Source organism: Rana temporaria, chromosome 5 (assembly GCF_905171775.1).
Source record: "Rana temporaria chromosome 5, aRanTem1.1, whole genome shotgun sequence".
Taxonomy (NCBI): Eukaryota; Metazoa; Chordata; class Amphibia; order Anura; family Ranidae; genus Rana; species Rana temporaria.
Window position 1 is genome coordinate 21,702,630 of NC_053493.1, and position 25,305 is coordinate 21,727,934.

At 46.0% G+C, this 25,305-nt stretch overlaps 1 protein-coding gene across 1 annotated transcript in view; it reads left to right on the top strand.

The window, feature by feature from the left end:
• The window catches only part of DGKB (diacylglycerol kinase beta), a 664,259-nt gene that overhangs the window by 529,598 nt on the left and 109,356 nt on the right, over window positions 1-25,305 (top strand). Inside the window, exon 23 of the mRNA XM_040352255.1 lies at window positions 6,699-6,894. Coding sequence (XP_040208189.1) covers window positions 6,699-6,894 — 196 coding nt within the window. The remainder of the gene's footprint in view (window positions 1-6,698; window positions 6,895-25,305) is intronic.

Consider the following 25,305-nt stretch of genomic DNA (forward strand, 5'->3'; position numbering starts at 1 on the left):
GCCGGATGTCACACAGGCACAGCGAGCAGAGTGAAGCCGCCTCCCCCTCCAGTGTTTATGTGTACACAGGGAACCTGCTGTGCTTGTGCAGCGCTGATGGCTGATCTGAGGTACTGAATAGGATGGGGGAGGGGGGGTCCGTCTATGCTGAAGGGGGGGTTTGTGCTGAATGGGGAGTCCATCTGTGCTTAGGGGGGGTCTGTACTGAAGGGGGAGTATGTGCTGAAGGAGGGGTTCATCTGTGCTGAAGGGGGGGTCTGTGCTTAAAGGAGTTCTCTGAGCTAAAACTTTTAACCCCCGCTGTGCCCGGGCTGTAAAACTATACAAAATAAACCTTCACTTACCTGCCTACGATCCCCCGTTGTTCCGATATCGCCGTCCCGTTCTCCGGTCCCGGTCTCTTCCACTTCCTGGGGGTCGGTGACTCACAGTGCGCTCAGCCTATCAGCGGCCGCAGCAATGTCCCGTCGCGGCCGCTGATAGGCTGAGCGCACTGTGAGTCACCGACCCCCAGGAAGTGGAAGAGACCGGGACCGGAGAACGGGACGGCGATATCGGAACAACGGGGGATCGTAGGCAGGTAAGTGAAAGTTTATTTTGTATAGTTTTACAGCCCGGGCACAGCGGGGGTTAAAAGTTTTAGCTCAGAGAACTCCTTTAAAGGGGGTCCATCTGTGCTGAATGGAGGGGTCTGTGCGGAATGGAGGGGTTTGTGCAGAATGGAGGGGTCTGTGCTGAAGGGGGGGTCTGTGCTGAAGGGGGGTCCATATGTGTTGAAGGGGGGTCTGTACATTCTCTAGGCTATATTTATATGGGCATGGAGTGAAGCTGAATCATCTCGAGAGCTATTTCACACTGCCAGCTGGCCGTATTATTGGTAAAGCGTCGCTAAAAACTGGCGATTTACCATCGTTTTAGCTGCGCTATTCGGTCACTAGCGATAAAGGCAACCAAAGGGCCACAGTTTTGAGACCAACTGATATAGAAGATCAATTTACTGAAAGGCTTCTGGTTCCTCCATAGAGCCTAAACTGTTACTTCTTTTCCACGAAAATCTCTGCTCTCATATAAAACGTCAGAAATTGGTGATTCCTCCTGAGTCCTCTTTCAAGTTTTCATACAAATCTAAAATCAAAGAGAATCATTCCCTCAGCCGATCTATAGTCTTTTCTTTTTTATGTTACTGGTCTGAAATAGCAAACAAAGGTGTGATCAAGCTTTCAAACCACCATCAACACTACTAATGTATTGGCGGATTGAGGAAGTGGCCGTCTCTCTTCTCGTTGAATTGAACATCGTTGGTCATTTCCTTAAATGCATTTCTAACTCTCTCCGTTCTTCCTGCTGCTTTGATTACTACAATCTTCGGGTCTATATATAACCTGTTGTCTGCCTCCATTTCTTATATGTGTTTTGCTTGATGCTTGTATATAGAGTCCTAAAGGGCATTTAACCCCATAGGGCTTCATGTTACCATTGCGTTTGTCTGCCCTCAATAATCCAATACTACATGCAGTGTAGTATGTAACGTAACGTATGTGATTTACGTTACACCGCCGCAGGTTTACAGCGTAAGTGCCTGATTCTCAGAACACTTACCTGTAAACTTGCGGCGGTGTATCGTAAATGCGCTCGGCGCAAGCCCGCCCAATTCAAATGGGGCGGGCACCATTTAAATTAGGCGCGTTCATGCCCCGAGCGTACTGCGCACGCTCCGTCGGGTAAATTACCCGACGTGCATTGCGCTAAATGACGTCGCACCAACGTCATTTGCTTAGACGTTAACGTAAATAGCGTCCAGCGCCATTCACGGACGTCTTACGCAAACGACGTTGTTTTTTAAATTTCGTCGAGGGAACGACGGCCATACTAAAGCGGTTCTCCACCCTAAAGTGGAGTCCCGCTGATCGGAACCCTCCCCCCCTCCGGTGTCACATTTGACACCTTTCTAAAGACAGGTATTTGCACCCACTTCCGGCCACACGCTACGGGCAAAAGACGGGTTTTTCTGACTTCCCGTCTGTCGCCTGTTGTGTGCTGGGAACACTCGGCTCCCAGCACACAGCGTGTGAGCCAATCGGCGGGCGCAGCGCGACTCGCGCATGCGCCGTAGGGAACCGGGCAGTGAAGCCGCAGCGCTTCACTTCCTGGTTCCCTCAGCGTGGATGGCGGGGGGAGCAGCAGAGAGACGAGCGATCGCTCGTCCTCTGCTGCGATCGGCGCTGGACTCCAGGACAGGTAAGTGTCCTAATATTAAAAGTCAGCAGCTGCAGTATTTGTAGCTGCTGGCTTTTAATATTTTTTTAACAATGGCACATCCGCTTTAACATGGCTTAGGACAACTAGGGCTAAGCTCTAATTTTACGCGGCGCAACTCGACGGAAACGACGTAGAGTTAGATCGACGGGCCGTTCGGACGTTCGGGGATCGCCGTAAGTATTCATTTGCGTATTCTACGCCGGCCGCAATGGCCTCGCCACCTAGCGGCCGGCCTAGAATTGCATCCTTAAGATCCGACAGTGTAATTCAATTGCACCTGTCGGATCTTAGGGCTAGCTATGCGTAACTGATTCTATGAATCAGTCGCATAGTTAGGACGGCCCTAACACAGAGATACGACGGCGTATCAGGAGATACGCTGTCGTATCTCTTTGGTGAATCTGGCCCTAAATTTCCTAGAAATAGAGGGCCAGATCCAGAAAGAAATACATTGGCGCAGCGTATCAGGGATACACTACGCCGCCGTACCTTACCTGGCGCATTTTCGAATCCTCAGCGAGTTTGCGCCGTAAGTTACGGCGGCGTAGTGTATTTCTGGCGGTGTATTTCAAATTGTGCGGGTTGGGGGCAGGTTTCATTTAAATGAAGCGCGTCCCCGCGCCGAATGAAATGCGCATGCGTCGTTCCTAAATTTCCCGCCGTGCATTGCGCTAAATGACGTTGCAACGACGTCATGTTTTGAACTTAGACGTGAGTTACGTCCATCCCTATTCACAGACGACTTACGCAAAAAAAATAAAAAATTCAAATTTCGACGCGGGAACGACGGCCATACTTAACATGCCAATTCTATGTATACGCCGAAAAAATACCAGCTTTAACTATATGCCGGAAAAAGCAGACTACAGACCACGTTAGAAAATGCGACGGCCGCGCGTACGTTCGTGGATCGTCGTAAATCGCTAATTTGCATACCCGACACGGAAAACGCCACCCAGCGGACGCCGAAGTATTGCATCTTAGATCCGAAGGTGTACGAAGACGTACACCTGTCGGATCTTACCCAGATGCCGTCGTATCTTGGTTTGAGGATTACAAAAAAAAGATACGCGGGAAATTTGAAAATACGCCGGCGTATCAGTAGATACGCCGGCGTACTTGCTCTGTGAATCTTGCCCAGAGCTTTCTTTTGGTGGTATTTGATCACCTCCTTTTTTTTTTTTTTTTTTTGCGCTATAAACAAAAAAAAGACCAACAATTTTTGATTTTTTTTTTATATTTTTTACTTTCTGCTATAAAATATATCCATTAAAATAAAAAATAAAAATCTGCCCTTGTTTTTGATATTATAATTGTATATTCATTTTGCTACACTTGAATATATTTTGTACCTGCTTATTCAATTTTCCCTGATTTGTGTATGAGTGCTTTAACCACTTAAGACCCGGACCTTTAGGCAGCTAAAGGACCTGGCCAGTTTTTGCGATTCGGCACTGCGTCGCTTTAACTGACAATTGCGCGGTCGTGCGACATGGCTCTCAAACAAAATTGGTGTCTTTTTTTCCCACAAATAGAGATTTATTTTGGTGGTATTCTCATCACCTCTGCGGTTTTTATTTTTTGCGCTATAAACAAAAATAGAGCGTCGATTTTGAAAAAAATTCAATATTTTTTACTTTTTGCTATAATAAATATCCCTAAAAAATATATAAAAAAAATGGTTTTCCTCAGTTTAGGCCGATACGTATTCTTCTACATATTTTTGGTAAAAAAAAATCGCAATAAGCGTTTATCGATTGGTTTGCGAAAAATGTATAGTGTTTAAAAAATAGGGGATAGTCTTATTGCATTTTTATTAATTATTTTTTTTTACTACTAATGGCGGCGATCAGCGTTTTTTTTTTTTTTTTTCGTGACTGCGACATTGTGGCGTACACTTCGGACAATTTTGACACATTTTTGGGACCATTGTCATTTTCACAGCAAAAAATGCATTAAAAAATTTGAAAATGACAATTGCAGTTTGGGAGTTAACCACAAGTGGGCGCTGAAGGGGTTAAGTGTGACCTAATTTGTGTTTCTAACTGTAGGGGGGTGTGGCTGTAGGTGTGATGTCATTGATTGTATTTCCCTTTAAAAGGGAACACACGATCAATGATGGCGCCACAGTGAAGAACGGGGAAGCTGTGTTTACACACAGCTCTCCCCGTTCTTCAGCTCCGGGGACCGATCGCGGGACCCCAGCGGCGATCGGGTCCGCGGGTCCCGCGGTCATGGAGCTTCGGACCGGGTCGCGAGTGCGCACCCGCAACCCACGGCTGGGCATTTAAAGAGGAAGTACCTGTACATGCTTGTGCCCAGCCGCATGGATTTTTTTTCTACTAGTAATGGCGGCAATCAGCGACTTATAGCAGGACAGTGATATGGCGGCAGACAAATTGGACACTAACTGACACTTTTTTTGGGGACTAGTGACACTAATACAGCGATCACTGCTAAAAATATGCACTGTCACTGTACTAATGACACTGGCAGGGAGGGGGTTAACATCAGGGGGGTTCAAAGGGTGAACTGGTTGCCTAGTTGGTGCTTCATTGTAGTGGGAGAGGTGCTTTTACTAGTGGAGGGCATGGATTGGTTGGTATTCCTGCTTTACAGGAACACAGGATCCATGCCTTCTGTACTGACAGAACAGCGATCTGCCTTGTTTACATAGACAGACTGCCGTGCCACCTGTGTACCACGGGACCTGCTGATAATAAGCCACCGAGCTCTCCCGCCTGACACCCGGAAGTGCAGGATCACGTATATATATATATACTGTATATGTGATCCTGTGCAGCTTGGCTGCCCTGTAGCAGTAAAAGTGCTATGGCGCGGTCAGCAAGTGGTTAAAGCGTAACTCCATGTTTGTTGAGAAAAAAAAAATCTCCTCTGGGTGATCTGTGTAGTACATTGCAGAGATTTTAACGAACTTTGTTGCAGATTCCTATCTTTTGTTATTCTGAAGAAATAGCTGTTTGTCTGTCTGTGTCCATGTGGAAAGTGAATGGGAGTGACTTCATCATTATCAATCCGCTGCTGTACTTGCAGGGTTCTAATGAGAAAAGTGGCAGAGTCTGCATCCCTTTGTGCACTGGTGCGCAGTCATGTTGGAACAGGAAGGGGCCGTCCCAAAACTGTTCCCACCAAGTTGGGAGCATGAAATTGTCCAAAATGTCTTGGTATGCTGACGCCCTTCACTGGAACTAAGGGGCCAAGCCCAACCCCTGAAAAGCAACCCCACACCATAATCCCCCCTCCACCAAATGATTTGGACCAATGCACAAAGCAAGGTCCATAAAGACATGGATGAGTGAGTTTGGGGTGGAGGAACTTGACTGGTCTGCACAGAGTCCTGACCTCAACCCAATAGAACACCTTTGTGATGAGTTAGAGCGGAGACTGTGAGCCAGGCCTTCTTGTCCAACATCAGTGCCTGACCTCACAAATGCGCTTCTGGAAGAATGGTCAAACATTCTCATAGACACCCTCCTAAACCTTGTGGACGGCCTTCCCAGAAGAGTTGAAGCTGTTATAGCTGCAAAGGGTGGGGCCAACTCAATATTGAACCCTACGGACTAATAGGTGGATTCAGAAAGACTTAGGCCGGCGTATCAGTAGATACGCCGGCCTAAGTCTGAATTTGCGCCGGCGCTAATTTAAGCGTATTCTGGTAACCAGATACGCTTAAATTAGGCTCAAATACGAGCGGCGTAAGTGTCTTACATCGTCGTATCCTAAAGTGTAATTTTTAGGCTGACCGCTAGGTGGCGCTTCCATTGCGGTCGGCGTAGAATATGTAAATCACTAGATACGCCTATTCACGAACGTACGCCCGGCCGACACAGTACAGATACGCCGTTTACGTAACGCATTTTCAGGCCTAAAGTTATTCCATCAAATAGCTGGAATAGTAATGTTAAGTATGGCCGTCGTTCCCGCATCGAAATTCGAAAATTTTATGTCGTTTGCGTAAGTCGTCCGTGAATAGGGATTTACGTCCGCGTCGAAACCAATAGGACCGTGCGGCGTACTTTGCCGCAATGCACACTGGGATATGTAGGCGGACGTCGCATGCCCCATTCCTAAAATACGTCAATCACATAAGGTCACCCCCCATTACCATAAAACACGCCCCCTCAGCTAAATTTGAATTAGGCGCCATTATGCCCGCCCGATTTACGCTACGCCGCCGTAACTTAACAGGCAAGTACTTTGTGAATCATGTACTTGCCTCGCTAACTTACGGCGGCGTAGTGTAAACACTTTACACTACGCCGCCGCAACGATACCCCTGCCTACCTGAATCTAGCTATAAGACTGGGAGGCCATTAAAGTTCATGTGCGTGTAAAGGCAGGCGCCCCAATACTTTTGGTAATCTAGTGTATTTTGATATTATTTTGCTGTTTTTAGAAATGATTTTGTTTCTTTACAGTGCGATGGCATTCAGATGGACATGGGAAACATCTCCCTTGAAGGCATCGGTATTCTCAACATCCCGAGTATGCACGGCGGTTCCAATCTTTGGGGGGAGACCAAGAAAAGGCGGAGCAATCGAAGAATGGAAAAGAAGAATCTTGACAAAAGGACCACAGTCACTGACGTGAAAGAGCTGAAATTTGCAGCACAAGGTACAGTAAATAAAATAAATAAATCGACCATATACGCATAAAAGGTTACAGCACACATTACGGCTCACTGATTAGTTGCTAGAGGTTACAGCACAGGATTTCTGCTTGTTGATTGGTTGCTAGTAGGGCTGCGGAAATTAACGATTAATCCTTTGATTAATCGTTAATTTTTTGGATCGATCAAAATTATTTTGATCGGTTACTCACCTCTCCGCAGTCTTCCGGGTCTCCGCTGCCTCATCCATAGGAAAGTCCGTGGCTTCGGCCTAGCTCCGGAGCCATCTTGGTCCACCCGGCAGCGGCCTAGGTGAGCTCCTAGAGCGACGCGCTGACGTCATCACCCCTCGTGGATCCAGACGGAGGGGGTCTGCCGGCTTCCATTCTGGTATGTCTGCTGGGGGAGATGTCCATTACAGTGCGGGAGATGGCTGATTTTACAGTGCGGGAGATGTCCATTACAGTGCGGGAGATGTCCATTACAGTGCGGGAGATGTCCATTACAGTGGGGGAGATGTCCATTACAGTGCGGGAGATGTCCATTACAGTGCGGGAGATGTCCATTACAGTGCGGGAGATGTCCATTACAGTGGGGGAGATGTCCATTACAGTGCGGGAGATGTCCATTACAGTGCGGGAGATGTCCATTACAGTGGGGAAGATGTCCATTACAGTGCGGGAGATGTCCATTACAGTCCGGTAGATGTCCATTACAGTGGGGAGATGTCCATTACAGTGCGGGAGATGTCCATTACAGTGGGGAGATGTCCATTACAGTGGGGAGATGTCCATTACAGTGCGGGAGATGTCCATTACAGTGGGGAGATGTCCATTACAGTGTGGGAGATGTCCAGGGGGGAGATGTCCATTACAGTGCGGGAGATGTCCAGTGGGGAGATGTCCATTACAGTGCGGTAGATGTCCATTACAGTGGGGAGATGTCCATTACAGTGCGGGAGATGTCCATTACAGTGCGGGAGATGTCCATTACAGTGGGGAAGATGTCCATTACAGTGGGGGAGATGTCCATTACAGTGGGGAGATGTCCATTACAGTGCGGGAGATGTCCATTACAGTGCGGGAGATGTCCATTACAGTGGGGAAGATGTCCATTACAGTGCGGGAGATGTCCATTACAGTGGGGGAGATGTCCATTACAGTGGGGGAGATGTCCATTACAGTGCGGGAGATGTCCATTACAGTGCGGGAGATGTCCATTACAGTGCAGGAGATGTCTATTACAGTGCGGGAGATGTCCATTACAGTGGGGAGATGTCCATTACAGTGCGGGAGATGTCCATTACAGTGGGGAGATGTCCATTACAGTGCGGGAGATGTCCATTACAGTGCGGGAGATGTCCATTACAGTGGGGAAGATGTCCATTACAGTGGGGAGATGTCCATTACAGTGCGGGAGATGTCCATTACAGTGGGGAGATGTCTATTACAGTGGGGGAGATGTCTATTACAGTGGGGGAGATGTCTATTACAGTGGGGGAGATGTCTATTACAGTGGGGGAGATGTCCATTACAGTGGGGGGAGATGTCTGATATTACAGTGGGGGAGATGTCTATTACAGTGGGGGAGATGTCTATTACAGTGCGGGAGATGTCCATTACAGTGCGGGAGATGTCCATTACAGTGGGGAAGATGTCCATTACAGTGGGGGAGATGTCCATTACAGTGGGGAGATGTCCATTACAGTGCGGGAGATGTCCATTACAGTGCGGGAGATGTCCATTACAGTGGGGAAGATGTCCATTACAGTGCGGGAGATGTCCATTACAGTGGGGGAGATGTCCATTACAGTGGGGGAGATGTCCATTACAGTGCGGGAGATGTCCATTACAGTGCGGGAGATGTCCATTACAGTGCGGGAGATGTCCATTACAGTGCAGGAGATGTCTATTACAGTGCGGGAGATGTCCATTACAGTGGGGAGATGTCCATTACAGTGCGGGAGATGTCCATTACAGTGGGGAGATGTCCATTACAGTGCGGGAGATGTCCATTACAGTGCGGGAGATGTCCATTACAGTGGGGAAGATGTCCATTACAGTGGGGAGATGTCCATTACAGTGCGGGAGATGTCCATTACAGTGGGGAGATGTCTATTACAGTGGGGGAGATGTCTATTACAGTGGGGGAGATGTCTATTACAGTGGGGGAGATGTCTATTACAGTGGGGGAGATGTCCATTACAGTGGGGGGAGATGTCTGATATTACAGTGGGGGAGATGTCTGATATTACAGTGGGGGAGATGTCTGTTTCAGTGGGGGAGATTGCGGATATTACAGTGGGGGAGGTTGCGGATATTACAGTGGGGGAGATTGTGGATATTACAGTCTTCTTTTATAATCAATCAAAATTAGTCGATTAATCGATTTAAAAAAAATCGATTAATCGAACACGAAAATTTTAATCAGTAACAGCCCTAGCTGCTAGAGATTACTGAACAGTAATACTGCTCACTGATTAGTTGCTAGAGGTTACAGCACATGATTTCTTCTTGTTGATTGGTTGCTAGAGATTACTGTACAGTAATACTGCTCACTGATTGGTTGCTAGAGGTAACAGCACATCATCTCCTCACTGCAGAGGGGCATGATATACATATGAATGCTGCCTTTATTTACATATCAATGCCTCCGTCCTCAGCTATTTACAAATGCTCCCGTTATTTACATATGAATGACAGTTCTTTACATGTAAACACAGAGGCCCGGATTCACGTAGAATCGCGTATCTTTGTGCGGGCGTAACGTATCCTATTTACGTTACGCCTCCGCAACTTTGAGAGGCAAGTGCCGTATTCTCAAACCAAAGTTGTGTTATTTAAATTTTATGTGACCCCACGTAAATTACGCTTTTTACGAACGGCGCATGCGCCGTCCGTGAAAGTATCCCAGTGTGCATTGCTCCAAATTAACCCGCAAGAAGCCAATGCTTTCGACGTGAACGTAAATGACGCCCAGCCCTATTCGCGAACGACTTACGCAAACAACGTAACATTTTTAAAATTCTACGCGGGAACGACGTCCATACTTAACATTGGTATGCCACATGTACGCTTCATATAGCAGGGGTAACTTTACGCCAGGAAAAGCCTAACGTAAACGGCGTATCTGTACTGCGTCGGCCGGGCGTACGTTCGCGAATTGGCGTATCTAGCTGATTTACATATTTCTAGGCGTAAATCAGCGTACACGCCCCTAGCGGCCAGCGTAAATATGCAGTTAAGATCCGACGGCGTAAGAGACTTACGCCGGTCGGATCTAATACAAATCTATGCGTAACTGATTCTAAGAATCAGGCGCCAAGATACGACGGCTCGGACTCAGAGTTACGACGGCGTATCTGGAGATACGCCGGCGTAACTCGTACGCGAATCCGGGCCTGAAGGTGAGTCACCCGTACACAACAATAGAGCAGAGCTGGGCGGCATTAGTAGCAGGACTTCACACCGAGATATCAGGACACAGCACAGGACTAAAACGTCAATCCAAAGTGGAATAGTTGGCAAGTATGAGGCAGCTGCTTTGGGCCCCACTACAAAGACAGGGCCCAGAGAAGCTTCCCCTTTTTCCCTGCTTTATTAAAACCGGCCCTGCTTGTTGTATGCCATGATTAGCCAATCATTGCCTTTTAATAGAGGGAAGTGTCCAAGAATGTCGTTTTGTATCCACTAGTAATGTGTATTGGCTAAGTCATGTACAACATCAAGGTACCAGGGCCATACAATGAAGGAAAGTGGAAAGATAGTGCTGGACTAGCAAGGTTGTCTTCTTGGTATTGCTATCTATGTAATGTAATGATGTTGTTGTAGGTGTTGTGTTGGGCAAGTGGGTTCTACAACCCAGAGTATCGCCACAGTTTTCTTGGCCTGTAACTGAAACTGAAGCACCACACACACCACTGCAGAAAAATTGAGCTTTCACTTTATTCCACCAGAATGTAACGATTGTGCTCTCAGCCCCAACCGGCACAAAGATTTTCCAGCAATTCCAAACTTTAAAAATGTCTGTAAAACTCGCCGCCATGCCCAGACAGGAATGTACAGAGTTTTAAATATGTTCGCTTTCTTCCAAAAAATCTCTAATTTGTTATATAGAGCACTCAGAGATTCAGCCCAATGATTTTTTAAAAATGTTCTATTAAAAAAATAATGTACCGTACTTTGGATTACGAGCATTCTCCTGGAATGCATTATGCTCGTAATCCGAGGTTCCACTGTATATATATTTTTTACTTTCTGCTATAAAACATATCCTTAAGAAAAAAAATAAAAAATAAAATGTCTTCATAAATTTAGGGCAAAATGTCTTTGGTGACAAAAAAGATCACAATCAGTGTATAGTTTATTGATTGGTTTGTGTCAAAATTATAGCACCTACAAATGCTGGTATACAGTATATACTGAAATTAGTATTTACTCATTTTTTATTCTAGTATTGGTGGTGATCAGCGATTTATGATTTATAGTGAGACTGTGATAGTGCAGTGGACAATCTGACACTAGCTAATGCTGGGGGGGGGGGGGGGGGGGGGCGGCACATCACTGCTGTCTGTAGGGAGATCTGTGTTGTTTACCAACACAGGGCTCTCTTCTGTCATTGGCTCAGCCAATCAGTGGGTTCCAGCCATAAATCATTGACTGGCACTCACCGATAGGCATGTGCTGTAATTAAAACGGAACTTCAAAATTACATATCATGTTTATTGTCTATCAAATCATGATTTCATTCTGTGCAATAATATGTTGGTAGTGGGACTGAAAAACATTGTCATCTGAAAATATTGATATACACTACATTGTCAAAAAGTAAATTGCATTGGGATGCCTGCCTTTACACACACATGAACTTTAATGGCATCCCAGCCTTAGTCCATAGAGTTAAATATTGAGTTGGCCCCGCCCTTTGCAGCTATAACAGCTTTACCTCTTCTGGGAAGGCCGTCCACAAGGTTTAGGAGGGTGTCTATGGGAATGTTTGACCATTCTTCCAGAATCGCATTTGTGAGGTCAGGCACTGATGTTGGATGAGAAGGCCTGGCTCACAGTCTCCGCTCTAATTATTCCCAAAGGTGTTCTATCGGGTTGAGGTCAGGTGTAGGCCAGTCAAGTTCCTCTACCCAAAACTCGCCCATTTATGTCTATATGGACCTTGCTTTGTGCAAGGGCCCAAATCCCTTGTCAAAGGGGGGATTATGGTGTGGGGTTGCTTTTCAGGGGTTGGACTATGCCATGTGATGAAGGGTCGCCCTGACACAGCATAAGTGTTATGAGTGTCCCTGAAGCTGTTAAAAATGAAAGTGTTACGGTCTGGGGCTAGGCTTGGAGACCAGTCGCTATAGCAGTAGAGAGGCTCCCATCGACCAGCTAAATAAGTACGTAAGCAGGTCCCCCTGGCGGATGACGTGGGCTCACCCAGTGTTCACCAGAGCTCCTGATGATGGAGATGGGTTTTGATGCGTGTTAGTACCGGGTCACATTTCTCAGGATCGCCCCACCAGGAGGTGAGCGAGCCAGGGTCCAGTAGCGGATATTGTGGGTAGGGATCAGACAGAAGCCTATGTAGTAAACAAGCCAAAGGTCGGTACCAAGTGGTCGTAGGTTGGGATTAGGCAGAAGTGTTGTCGAGGAAAAAGCCAAAAGTTTTTAACAAGTGGTAGCAGAGGTACTGTATGGATAACAGCAGGAGTGACAAGACCTTGACTGGAGAGAGCACAATAATTTGTCAAACAGGAAGTGCAAAGGCATGGCTTAAATAGGAAGTTCATGGGAGGAGCAAGGAGTTCAAGATACAGCAGAAACAAGGCAGGATTGTCCAATGGATGAGAAAGTCCAGAATCTCAGCTAACTCAGCAAGAACAGACATTGTCAGACACAGCAGAGGTCGCAGGTTCCAAAAATTGAGCACTGCTGCAGATGCAGTCTTCTTTTCTGGACCTTGAAGAAGGTGTGTACCAAAATGACATAACCAATATAAGGGTCCAACTGAGGAGTTTGCTGAGGGCTGTTAAAAGGTATGCTCCAGAGGACAATCCCTTAATGCAAATTTTTCCAACTACACTATATTGTCAAATGTATTGGGATGCCTGCCTTTACACCAGGGGAGGGCTGGCAGGGGGGGGCAGGGTGGAAATCTCCGCCTGGGCTGGTGACACTATGCACAGCCACGGGCCGCCACTACCAAATGCTGTTTTTACAGAGCAGGAAAATGCCTGCTGGAGCTCTGTTAACACAGGTCACGGCCGCTGCTCACCTCCCCCTGTGCACTTGTGTCTGTGTCAGCTCCAAGGTAGATGGCTGAAGAGCTGAGCTATGTCTCGTCTCACACATAGCTCAGCCTCAACGCACACCAGCGCTGACATCCCCTTCTCTCTCTGCACAGACACGAGGAGAGATAGAGCTCATCTGCTCCTTCTCCTTCTGAGTCTGCCCTGCCCACACTCCCCAGGCATTTGCGGGCACTGGACAGGAAGTTTGAACCCAAAAAATCATCAGACAGCCTGCCTGCGCCTCAGCCTCCATCCTGGTAAGCTCACCCTCTCTAGTCTCTCCTGCCTCCCAGTGTATAAAAATGGGGGGGGTTCTGTGGACTTTGTTAAAGGGGAGGGGGGCAGGCTTTGGTGAGCAGAGACCCTCTTTACAAAATAGTCCACAGCATGCACCCTTAAATCAAGTTTCCCAGAACACCCCTTACATCAGATCTGATGTATATGGGGTCTGTGCGGACTCTGATGTAAGGGGAGGCTCTGTGCGGACTCTGATGTAAGGGGGGCCTCTGTGCGGACTCTGATGTAAGGGGGGCCTCTGTACGGACTCTGATGTAAGGGGGGCCTCTGTGTGGACTCTGATGTAAGGGGGGGCCTCTGTGCAGCCTCTGATGTAAGGGGGGCCTCTGTGCGGACTCTGATGTAAGGGGGGGCCTCTGTGTGGACTCTGATGTAAGGGGGGCCTCTGTGCGGACTCTTGTGATCATGAAAAATCTTAGACTGTTGTCCTCAATCCATCACTTTTCCACACTCTATGGGCCACTTGACTGGACTTGCCCCCCAGGCCTAAGGCTGCCAGCCCTCCTCTGCTTTACACGCACATCAACTTTAATGGCATCCCAGTCTTAGTCCGTAGGGTTCAATAATGAGTTGGCCCACCCTTTGCAGCTATAACAGCTTCAACTCTTCTGGGAAGGCCGTCCACAAGGTTTAGGTGTGTGTCTATGGGAATGTTTGACCATTCTTCCAAAGATTTGTGCTGGGAGGGGGTATTTCAGCAGGGGGTCTCTGGATGACCTTGTCCCAGCACTGTTCCCAACAGCCATGACACTTACTTGACACTTTTTTGATGACAACACAATGATGACATCAAATAAGGTATTGAATGGAATCGGAAATATTTTGCTTTAAAATGTAATTAGCATATTAATAAGGGTGGGAGGGACGAAACAAAAGAGTCAACATATAAACAGATTTGAAGGGGTGTTCCAGTAATTTTTTATGTTTATTAAAAGTCAGCAGCTACAAAAAGTGTAGCTGCTGGCTTTTAATAAACATACACTCACCTGCTCCACGTTCCAGCGACGTGCCGGCCGGGGCTCCGCTCCTCTCCCCCCCTCTCCGGCCGGCGTCTTCATTCTAAGTGTGGGCACCCGGCCGTGACAGCTTTCGGCTTCACGGCCGGGCACCCACTGCGCATGCGATGGACAGGCGATCGCCTGGGACCTGTCACGTGTCCCAGGCGATCGCCTACAGGGAGGGGCTGCCAAAAGGCCATCTGACTATTCGCCTTAGCAGCCCCCTTGGCGGAAGGAGGAAGTGGGACAGGAAGTCCCACTCCTCCTGAAGCCCCCACTCCCCCCCAAAAAAATTGACATGCCAAATGTGGCATGTAAGGGGAGGATTAAGCGCAAGTTCCATTTTCCGGCGTATAAGATGACTTTCTAACCCCTTAAAAACCCCTTAAAGTCGGGGGTCATCTTATACGCCGGTAACCTAACATCTTACCTTACCAGAATCGCGGCCGTACGATTTTTCAAAAGCCGCGCCTCCGACGTCTTCTGTTCCGTGATAGGCGGAAACAATCAGCTTCCCAGGAGGCACTGTGCTCAGTGTCCGCCTATCACGGAGGGCCTCTCGTCCTGTGTTTAGTGTCCGCCTATCACGGAGGCCCTCTCGTCCTCGGACGAGAGGGCCTCCGTGATAGGCAGACACTGAACACAGTGCCTCCTGGGAAGCTGAATGTTCCACCTATCACGGAACAGAAGACGTCGGAGGCGCGGCTTTTGAAAAATCGTACGGCCGCGATTCTGGTAAGGTTAGATGTTAGGTTACACGGCCGCGATTCGCATGGGATAAGGTAAGGGCACGGTCTGGTCATGTAATGGGGCAGGTCTGGTCATGTAATGGGGCACGGTCTGGTCATGTAATGGGGCACGGTCTGGCCATGTAATGGGGCAGGTCTGGCATGTAATGGGGCACAGTCTGGTCATGTAATGGGGCAGGTCTGGCATGTAATGGGGCACAGTCTGGTCATGTAATGGGGCAGGTATGGCATGTAATGGGGCACAGTCTGGTCATGTAATGGGGCAGGTCTGGTCATGTAATGGGGCACAGTCTGGTCATGTAATGGAGCACAGTCTGGTCATGTAATGGGGCACAGTCTGGCATTTAATGGGGCACAGTCTGGCATGTAATGGGGCACAGTCTGGCATGTAGTGGCATAGTCTGGCATGTAATGGTGGCACCGTGAGGTGAGGCATGACTAGTAGGAAGGGGGTAGTCTTATACGGTGAGTATGTCCCAAAACCAACATTTTGGCTGGAAAATTAGGGGGTCGTCTTATACGCCGAGTCGTCTTATACGCCGAAAAATACGGTAACTACTTTGAAATTGTTCTGCATATAGCAGCATTTTAATAAATATAGCTTTTTTTTACAAAAAAAAAAAAAAAACTTTAATAGGTATTTAATTTTAATATTTAACAGACTTTTTGATCTGTGATATAATAATGTCTTATTAATAGCAATTTTAGGGAACTATTCTTCTTTATTTTGCAATCAGGGTATTTATGCGCTTCGACGAGGTCCTTGGGGTCAACAGGGAATTATCTCTTCATTGTTTAACAGAAAATTCCCTGATTAGAGACTGTAGAGACCCATTCTGCGCACAATGACACTCAGAGACTGGAGATGTGTGCAGCCTATCCATCCACACGGGGGGATTAGAATGTAACGTCTGATTGCGTTTTGGAAAGGGGATCAGTCTGAGACTCTGCCAAACCTGCTATTTTGGTCGGGTGCCTCCACTGCCTCTTCAAATAGCTGAGGTTATCAAAATGTAACTTTAAAAAAAACGGACACTTTAACACCTTGTCTACCAAAGTGTGTGTAGCCAGGTCCCAGGCCTGCTTTGGTCTCATGAGAACCTCCAGGGCCAGAGATAGCTGACATCCTTCTGTATGTGGTGGGTTGCAAGGCATAGTGGGTGTAATACAAGGTGTATTAACCGATTAAATACCGGGCATTTTCACCCCCTTCCTGTCCAGGCCAATTTTCAGCTTTGAATGACAATTGCGCGCTCATGCGACGTGGCAAACAAAATTGATGTCCTTTTTTTTCCCCACAAATAGAGCTTTCTTTTTGTGGTATTTGATCACCTCTGCGGTTTATATTTTTTTGCGCTATAAACAAAAAAAGAATTTTGAAAACAAAAATATACTGGGCCAGATTCACATAGAGATACAACGGTGTATCTCCTGATACACCGTCGTATCTCTGAGTTGTGCCGGTCGTATCTATGCGACTGATTCATAGAATCAGTTACGCATAGATATCCCTAAGATCTGACAGGTGTAACTGTGTTACACCGTCGGATCTTAGGCTGCAATACCAGGCCGGCCGATAGGTGGCGCTTCCCTATCTTTTACGCAATGATTATGCTAATGAGCAGTTACGCCGATTCCGAAACGAACGACCGCCCGGCGCTTTTTTTTTTTTTTACGTCGTTTGCATTCGGCTTTTTCCGGCGCAGCCAATGTTAAGTATGGCCGTCGTTCCCGCGTCTTTTTTTTTTTATATGTCGTTTTATCGTGACTGCGATATTATGGCGGACACATCGGACACTTTTGACACTATTTTAGGACCATTCACATTTATACAGCAAACAGTGCTATAAAAATGCACTGTATACTGTATAAATGTGACTGGCAGGGAAGGGGTTAACACTAGGGGCGATTAGGGGGTTAAATGCGTGCCCTAGAGAGTGATTCTTACTGTAGGGGGAGGGGACTGACTGGGGAGGTGTGCCTATGTACAAGGGACACAGCATCGGTCTCCTCTCTCTGACAGGACGTGGATCTCAGTGTTTACACACAGAAATCCACATCCCTGGCTCTGTGATGAACAATGGGTCGGGTCCCCAGTTATGCGGCGGGCGGGCGCGCGCTCCACACTGCGGAAATCCCAGGCTGTCATAAGGCGGCCGCCCGAAGGGACAAAAGATCCCTGCGGCCCTCATTTGTTTGACAATACGCCCGTCAGGAAGCGGTTAATTGGGCACCAGACACCTCTTGAACGCAAAAGAGATTTTGTTTCTCTAAACAAAACTTTAGGGTTAGGGCCAGGACACCCTTAGGTAGTTGCAAGGTCAATTAACAGACTTCCGAGACTTCTACAGGAGAACAACCATGCAGGGAAAGGCATCCAGCAAGTAGCCACATCTGCATGTGTAGGAACGCTGTCACCTATGGCAACAGTCTTTAAAGCAGAGTTCCAGCCTTTTATTGTCAGCAGCTACAAAAAGTTTAGCTACTGACTTTTAAAAAAAAGACAGACAGGCTTCCGACGGTCGCATACAGTGCGTCACGATTTTCCGAAAGTAGCCGAACGTCGGTGCGCAGGCGCCGTATAGAGCCGCACCGACGTTCGGCTTCTTTCGGCTACTCGTGACGCGATGTATGCGACCGTTGGAAGCCTGTCAGAAACCTGTCAATCAAATGGGAACGCCCAGTCCCGAAGACCATACCCGGAAGCGGCGGAGAAGATCTATCTCTAAAACGGTAAGTACGGCTTCGATTTTAAAAAAAAACACCCGATTCTGCTTCCCAAAACGAGCCTCAATCTAAGGTTAAAAAATTTTTTTTCGGGTGAACTCCCGCTTTAAGCGGCTAGAGAATGATGATATCACATGGTCTACAATAAATTATTTAATAAAAACAAAATGGGTTTTATCTAAACATTTCATTAGCACGTTGATGATGAACCAGGGAAGGCAAAATATAACCAGATTTAATTTCATCTTTTTCCAACTTTTTCCACATCTAAAACAACAACGAAAAGTTTTGGCTGGAGTTCCATTTTAAATAAGACGCAGAAACAAAAAAGGAAAACATGGTTATGTAAGATTTTTTTTTTTCTTTTTGTTATATAAGGTTAAAATAAAAAATGATTATTGCTTTGGCTTTTTAGAAATTGCTCCAGTTTTGGGATATTGTCATTGACTTAAACGCTGTTGTCACCTTTGTGACAACCATTGAGACACTTACCTTAAGAGATGAAAATAGCATTACCCCCTGTAATGGCGTGTTCTCTGCAGAATTTGTTTTGGCATGTAAAGACACTAATGCACCTGCAGATGAAATGTTCTCGTCAGTGGATGACATCTGGATTGAAGACAAAAGAGTCGTGTGTCATCAAGCATACTGTAGCCGGGGACATAGCGGGTATGACAGCGCATGGGACTTCTAGAAGCTGCTGCGCGGTTTGAAGTCGCAGGTTTTCTTTAGCGGCTTTGGGAGAAGTTATTTCTCACCGACTCGTGTAAAAGTGTGATTTATGCAGCGACCTGGATGTGTGAACATTGCATAATATAGAAATTAATGTGATGCACACAGTATGCTGTAATCGACAGATATGTTTGCGGCGGGAGATGACCAAACTTTAAAAAAAATGTTCACTGCAGGCAACCTACCTGATTCATATCTACAATCTGCTTTTGCATTCACCAATATGCTGGAATTTGTATTTTTGAGATGTGTGTATATATATACAGTCCTGATCAAAAGTTTAAGACCACTTGAAAAATGGCAAAAAATCATATTTTACATTGTTGGATCTTTACAAGGTTCCAAGTAGAGCTTCAACGTGCAACAAGAAGAAATGAGAGTGAGACAAAAGATTTTTTGAGCATTCGATTAATTGAAAATAACGAATAAACTGAAACAGGCTGTTTTTCAGCTGATCAAACGTTTAGGACCACATGCCTTTGACCACTTAAGCCCCAGACCAAAATGCAGCTAAAGGCCCAGGCCAGGTTTTGCGATTCGGCACTGCGTCGCTTTAACTGACAATTGCGCGATCGTGGGACGTGGCTCCCAAACAAAATTGACGTCCTTTTTTTCCCACAAATAGAGCTTTCGTGGTATTTGATCACCTCTGCGGTTTTTATTTTTTGCGCTATAAACAAAAATAGAACGACAGTTTTGAAAAAAATTCAATATTTTTTACTTTTTTCTATAATAAATATCCCCCAAAAATATATATAAAAAAATGTTTTCCTCAGTTTAGGCCGATCCGTATTCTTCTACCTATTTTTGGTAAAAAAAATCGCAATATGCGTTTATCGGTTGGTTTGCGCAAAATTTATAGCGTTTACAAAATAGAGGATAGTTTTATTGCATTTTTATTAATTATTTGTTACTACTAATGGCGGCGATCAGCGATTTTTTTCGTGGCTGCGACATTATGGGGGACACTTCGGACAATTTTGACACATTTTTGGGACCATTGTCATTTTTACAGCAACAAATGCATTTAAATTGCATTGTTTATTGTGAAAATGACAGTTGCAGTTTGGGAGTTAACCACAGGGGGCGCTGAAGGAGTTATGTTTCACCTAGTGTGTGTTTACAACTGTAGGGGGGTGTGGCTGTAGGTCTGATGTCATCGATTGTGTCTCCCTATAAAGGGGATCACACGATCGATGCAGCCGCCACAGTGAAGCACGGGGAAGCCGTGTTTACATACGGCTCTCCCCGTTCTTCAGCTCCGGGGAGCGATCGCGAGGGGGCGGCTCGCCCCCTCATCCCGGATCTCTCCCAGACGATTTCCGACCGCCACATGTACCGGGGGGGGGGTCCCGATCGGACCCCCGACCCACGTCTAGGCAGGGATGTACGGATACGCCCATCTGCCTGTACGAGCCATTCTGTGCAAAGATGTGGATTCATTGTCATTCTCTGTCAGGTAGTCACACGTTGTGATGGCAAAGACAAAAAAACTCTCGCTTTTTGAACGTGGTCGGGTTGCTGAACTGCATAAGCAGGGTCTCTCATCAAGACACTGGACGATCCTCGACCCAAATTAAGGCCCATACTGGTGCTGACTGCAGCCCCATAACCATCAGACGGCATCTGACACTGAAGGGCTTCAAAAACCAAAAAACTACTTCAAAAACCTTGTCTCCTTGAACGCCACAGAACTGCTCGTTTGGACTTTGCAAGAGAGCACCAAACATGGGACATTGAAAATGTGGAAGAAAGTTTTATTCTCTGATGAGAAAAAATGTAACCTTGATGGTCCTGATGCTTTTCAACGTTACTGGCATGACAAGCAGATCCCACCTGAGATGTTTTCTACGCGCCACAGTGGAGGGGGCGCCATAATCGTCTGGGGTGCTTTTTCCTTCAGTGGAACAATGGAGCTTCAGGATGTGCAGGGGCGTCAAACGGCCGCTGGCTATCTCCAGATAGCATTCCTCATGACTGAGGGCCCTCGTCTGTGTGGTAACGACTGGGTTTTTCAACAGGACAACGCTACAGTACACAATGCCCGCAGGACAAGGGACTTCTTCCAGGAGAAGAACATCCCTCTTTCGGCCCATCCTGTGTGTTCCCCTGATCTAAATCCAATTGAGAACCTTTGGGGATGGATGGCAAGGGAAGTTTACAAAAATGGACAACAGTTCCAGACAGTAGATGGCCTTCGTGCGGCTGTCTTCACCACTTGGAGAAATGTTCCCACTCACCTCATGGAAACGCGAGGCATCAAGCATGCCGAAACTATTTTTTTAAGTGATCAACAATAACGGTGGAGCTACTCATTACTGAGTTCATGTTTGGAAGTTGTATTTCTGTTTTGCAAAAAATAAAAACCGCAGAGGTGATCAAATACCACCGAAAGCTCTATTTGTGGAAAAAAAAGGACGTCAATTTTGTTTGGGAGCCACGTCGCACGACCGCGCAATTGTCAGTTAAAGCGACGCAGTGCCGAATCGCAAAACCTGGCCTGGGCCTTTAGGTTTTGGTCTGGGGCTTAAGTGGTTAAAGGCATGTGGTCCTAAACTTTTGATCAGCTGAAAAACAGCCTGTTTCAGTTTATTCGTTATTTTCAATTAGTTGAATACTCAAAAAATGTTTTGTCTTACTCTCATATCTTCGTGTTGCATGTTGAAGCTCTACTTGGAAACTTGTTAAGATCCAACAATGTAAAATATGATTTTTTGCCATTTTTCAAGTGGTCTTAAACTTTTGATCAGGACTGTATATATAGTAAAACATTGGATTGCTCCGGAAGCATGCTTGTAATTCAAAGCAAAGCAAATGTCCCCATAAGAAATAATGGAAACTCAAGTGATTTGTTCCACAACCATTTATTCATAGGTCCCCCATTTTATAGTCCATTTAAAAAGATTATAGCAATGTGATTGGTTGTGTAACCATAAAATGTCCATCCACAAATGGAAGCCTCCACAAGGGGATTAGAAGCAAAATCCAGCAGGAGCCACAGAGTATAAAAGAGAAGAGAGGCGCCTCTAAGGCCCCGTACACAGGGCCGGATTAACAATGGGGCTGATGGAGCTGCAGCTCCAGGCCCCTTTCTCAAGATAGGCCCATTTGCCCAAAAAAAAAAATGTTTTTTTTTTTTTTTTTTAAGAATTTTTTTTTTCTAAGATCGAATTTGGGGGGTTGTAGCTCGATGACCAGAGGTCACAGAAACCCCAAATTTGGGGGTAGGCATGGGAAGAGCTACCCCGCAACAGGTTAAAATATGGGACGGCTATCATTTATGGTTCCGTAGATACGGGCCTGCTTGCACAGCCTGTCAGAAGCTACATTCAGAGCGGCCAATATAAATACAAGCTGACACACTGCAGCAGACTGATAGGATCACAGGGCTTATAATAATTATTTGTATATTACTCATGGTAATTAACCCCTTGCCACCCAGGCCAATTCTGACACTTCTCTACTACATGTAAAAATCATCATTTGTTTTTTGCTAGAAAATGACTCTATGGTGGTCTTTGCACTTTTTATGTTGCAGGGTACAGAGCTGCACGATTCTGGCTAAAATGAGAATTGCAATTTTTTTGCTTAGAAGATAGATCACGATTCTCTCACGATTGTTGCGGCGTAACATCATCTTTCACATAAAAAAAAAAAAAAAAAAAAAATGGGCTAACTTCACTGTTTTGTTTTTATGGTTTTTATTATTCATTGAAGTGGGCAAATGCAGTGTGACATAACATATTGCAGCAATAGCCATTGTATTCCCTAGAGTCTCTGCTAAAATATATATAATGTTTGGCAGTTCCAAGTAATTTTCTAGCAAATAATATTGCTTTCTAACTTAAGAAACAAGTGTTGGACTTTAAGTGGTTAAATTTAGTTACAATGTTAGTTAGTTACAATGTTTCATTTTGTTTACAAACTTGGCAGACTGCCCAGATTTGGTCTTTACACACAGAAGTGTATCCCTTTGATCTAAGAAGGAAGTGTTAGTTACAATGTTTCCTGTTAAATACTTGGCAGACTGCCCAGATATTTTCTTTTGACAGCTGAAAGTCTCTCCACTTGTTATATGAAAGAATCAGCAAACTCTGCATTGAAGATCGTCAGGGGGGTTGAATCGAGATCACGTTTTTTTTAACGATTAATTGTGCAGCTCTAGCACGGTATTTGCGCAGCAATTTTTCAAACATGTTTTTTTGGAAAAAAATGTTTCATTCATTAAAAAAACAGTTAGTTAGTTAAGTTAGCACAATTTTTTTTGGTATCCTAAGCGATGCTTTACATTTTTTTAGGTTACATGTTTAGAGTTACAGAGGAGGTCTAGTACTAGAATTATTGTTCTCGCTCTAATGATCGTGGCGTATGTAACCTGTGTGTATCTGGCTCTGATACTACCAGTGCCTACCCAGCCACTGACTAGTATCTCTCCCCAGCCTGTCCCCACACACCCTCTCACCTGCTGACCTGTGGATGGGGGAATCACTCCTGCAGTGTTATTGTGTTCTGCCAGTGCGTACAATGATCAGTGTTGCTAACTTTAGCTGGCAGCACTGATTGTTTTAAGAAACAGGCTGGTTGTACTCAAGTTGATTAATAGATTGACTTGTGTAAAACCTGCTAGCCCATACATAGATTGACTATGGCTGGTCTCTGCATAATTGGCGTAATTTCAATCCATGTATGACCCGCTTAACCACTACTCAGTCCCTAAATATCCTTCCACTCCTGTACATAGTGCTCACTGTCATACTCTCCACACTTCTCTCCTGTACACAGTGCCCACTGTCATACTCTCCACACTTCTCTCCTATACATAGTACCCACTGTCATACCCTCCACACTCCTCTCCTGTACATAGTGCCCACTGTCATACCCTCCACACTCCTCTCCTATACATAGCGCCCACTGTCATACCCTTCACACTCCTCTCCTGTACATAGTGCCTGCTGTCATACACTTCTCTCCTGTACTTAGTGCCCACTGTCGCACCCTCCACACTCCTCTCCTGTACATACTGCTCACTGTCATACCCTCCACACTCCTCTCCTATACATAGTGCCCACTGTCATACCCTCCACACTCCTCTCCTATACATAGAGCCCACTATCATACCGTCTACATTCCTCTCCTGTACATACTGCCCACTGTCATGCCCTCCACACTCCTCTCCTGTACATACTGCCCCATCATACCCTCCACACTTCTCTCTGGTACGTACTACCCTCTGTCATACCCCCTCACTCTTCCTGTACATACTGCCCATTGTCATACCCTTCACACTCCTCTCCTGTACATAGTGCTTTTTTCCGTACCCTTTGTACTCCTTTCCTGTACATAGTGCCCACTGTTAGACCCTCCACATTCCTCTCCCTCACCTGCACATACTTCCCACTTATATACCGTCCATACTCCTCCCCTATGTCGCTTACCCACAAAAACAGTTCTTTAAAATTATACTGAATATCCTCAATGTTACCAGCTCTAGAATGGACACACTTTTGTTAGTTCAACTAAAGGAAATATCAGTTCTCATATTTGTTCTGCCCCATTATTAGTACTCATTTAATTTTGTGATTACTACTATGATGTATAGAGGAACATCGGGGATCTCAGCTACTCTAAATATAGCACTTATATAAAAAAGTGGCCCTGAAAATATTTTTTAAATGTTGGCAACTGTGCACTTAGGCACTGCCCAAGGACCACTGGGTCAGTAGGGGCCCCATGAGAGGCTCCTGTGATAATAAAGCGGTAGTAAACTTTCCTGACATTACTACTTTTTAGAGGTCCTGGGGTAGGTTATGCCACAACGTACAAGTATGCACAGCATATTAGCACATTAGTGTACACTTCAATTTTCAGACTGAGCCCTCAAGTGCTGCGATGAATCAGGCGGGGCCCGGGCACTTCCATCTTCACCCGGTCTTCCTTCTGGGTTCTGTGCCTTTGGTCACTTGCCTTGGCTGGGCTGCGTTCATGTCATTCCCACGCATTTATTTATTATTTATTACACCCCATTCACACCTCCGCGACAAAACGCCCGACGCCGGCCGCTCGTGCCGCTGGAGGGGAGAATTCCTATTGCTGTCTATGAGATGGTTCACATCTCATAGACGCCGTACACCTGCGGCATGAAAAAAAGTTCCGGACCCTTTTTTTTAGGCGGCATTGGCGTTCGGCCATACAAAGCAATAGGAAGGATTTGTAAAAAAAAAGTTACACTATTCGCGGCAAAATACGCCGCGTACGCGGCGTTACTTGTCGTGGAGGTGTGAATGCAGCCTAAAAGGCCCCACCAAAATCCTCAGCACCAGGCCCATGATGTTCTTAATCTGGCCCTGCCCGTACACACGAGAGGATCTATCCGCTGGAATTTATCCGCGGATCAGTTTCAGCAGATAGATCCGCTGGTGTGTACGACCCAGCGGATATTTATCCGCGGATATATTTCGGGCCGATGGATTTCCAGCGGATAAAAATTTCTTAGCATGCTAAGAAATCTATCCGCTGGAATCGTTTGAGCTTCAGAGCATTTTTCGGGTTCTAAAAAAATGGGCAAATTTTTTTTTCGAACATGCTCTATTTTTTCACGATGTTTTTAACATTGTCGTTTTTAAGGTT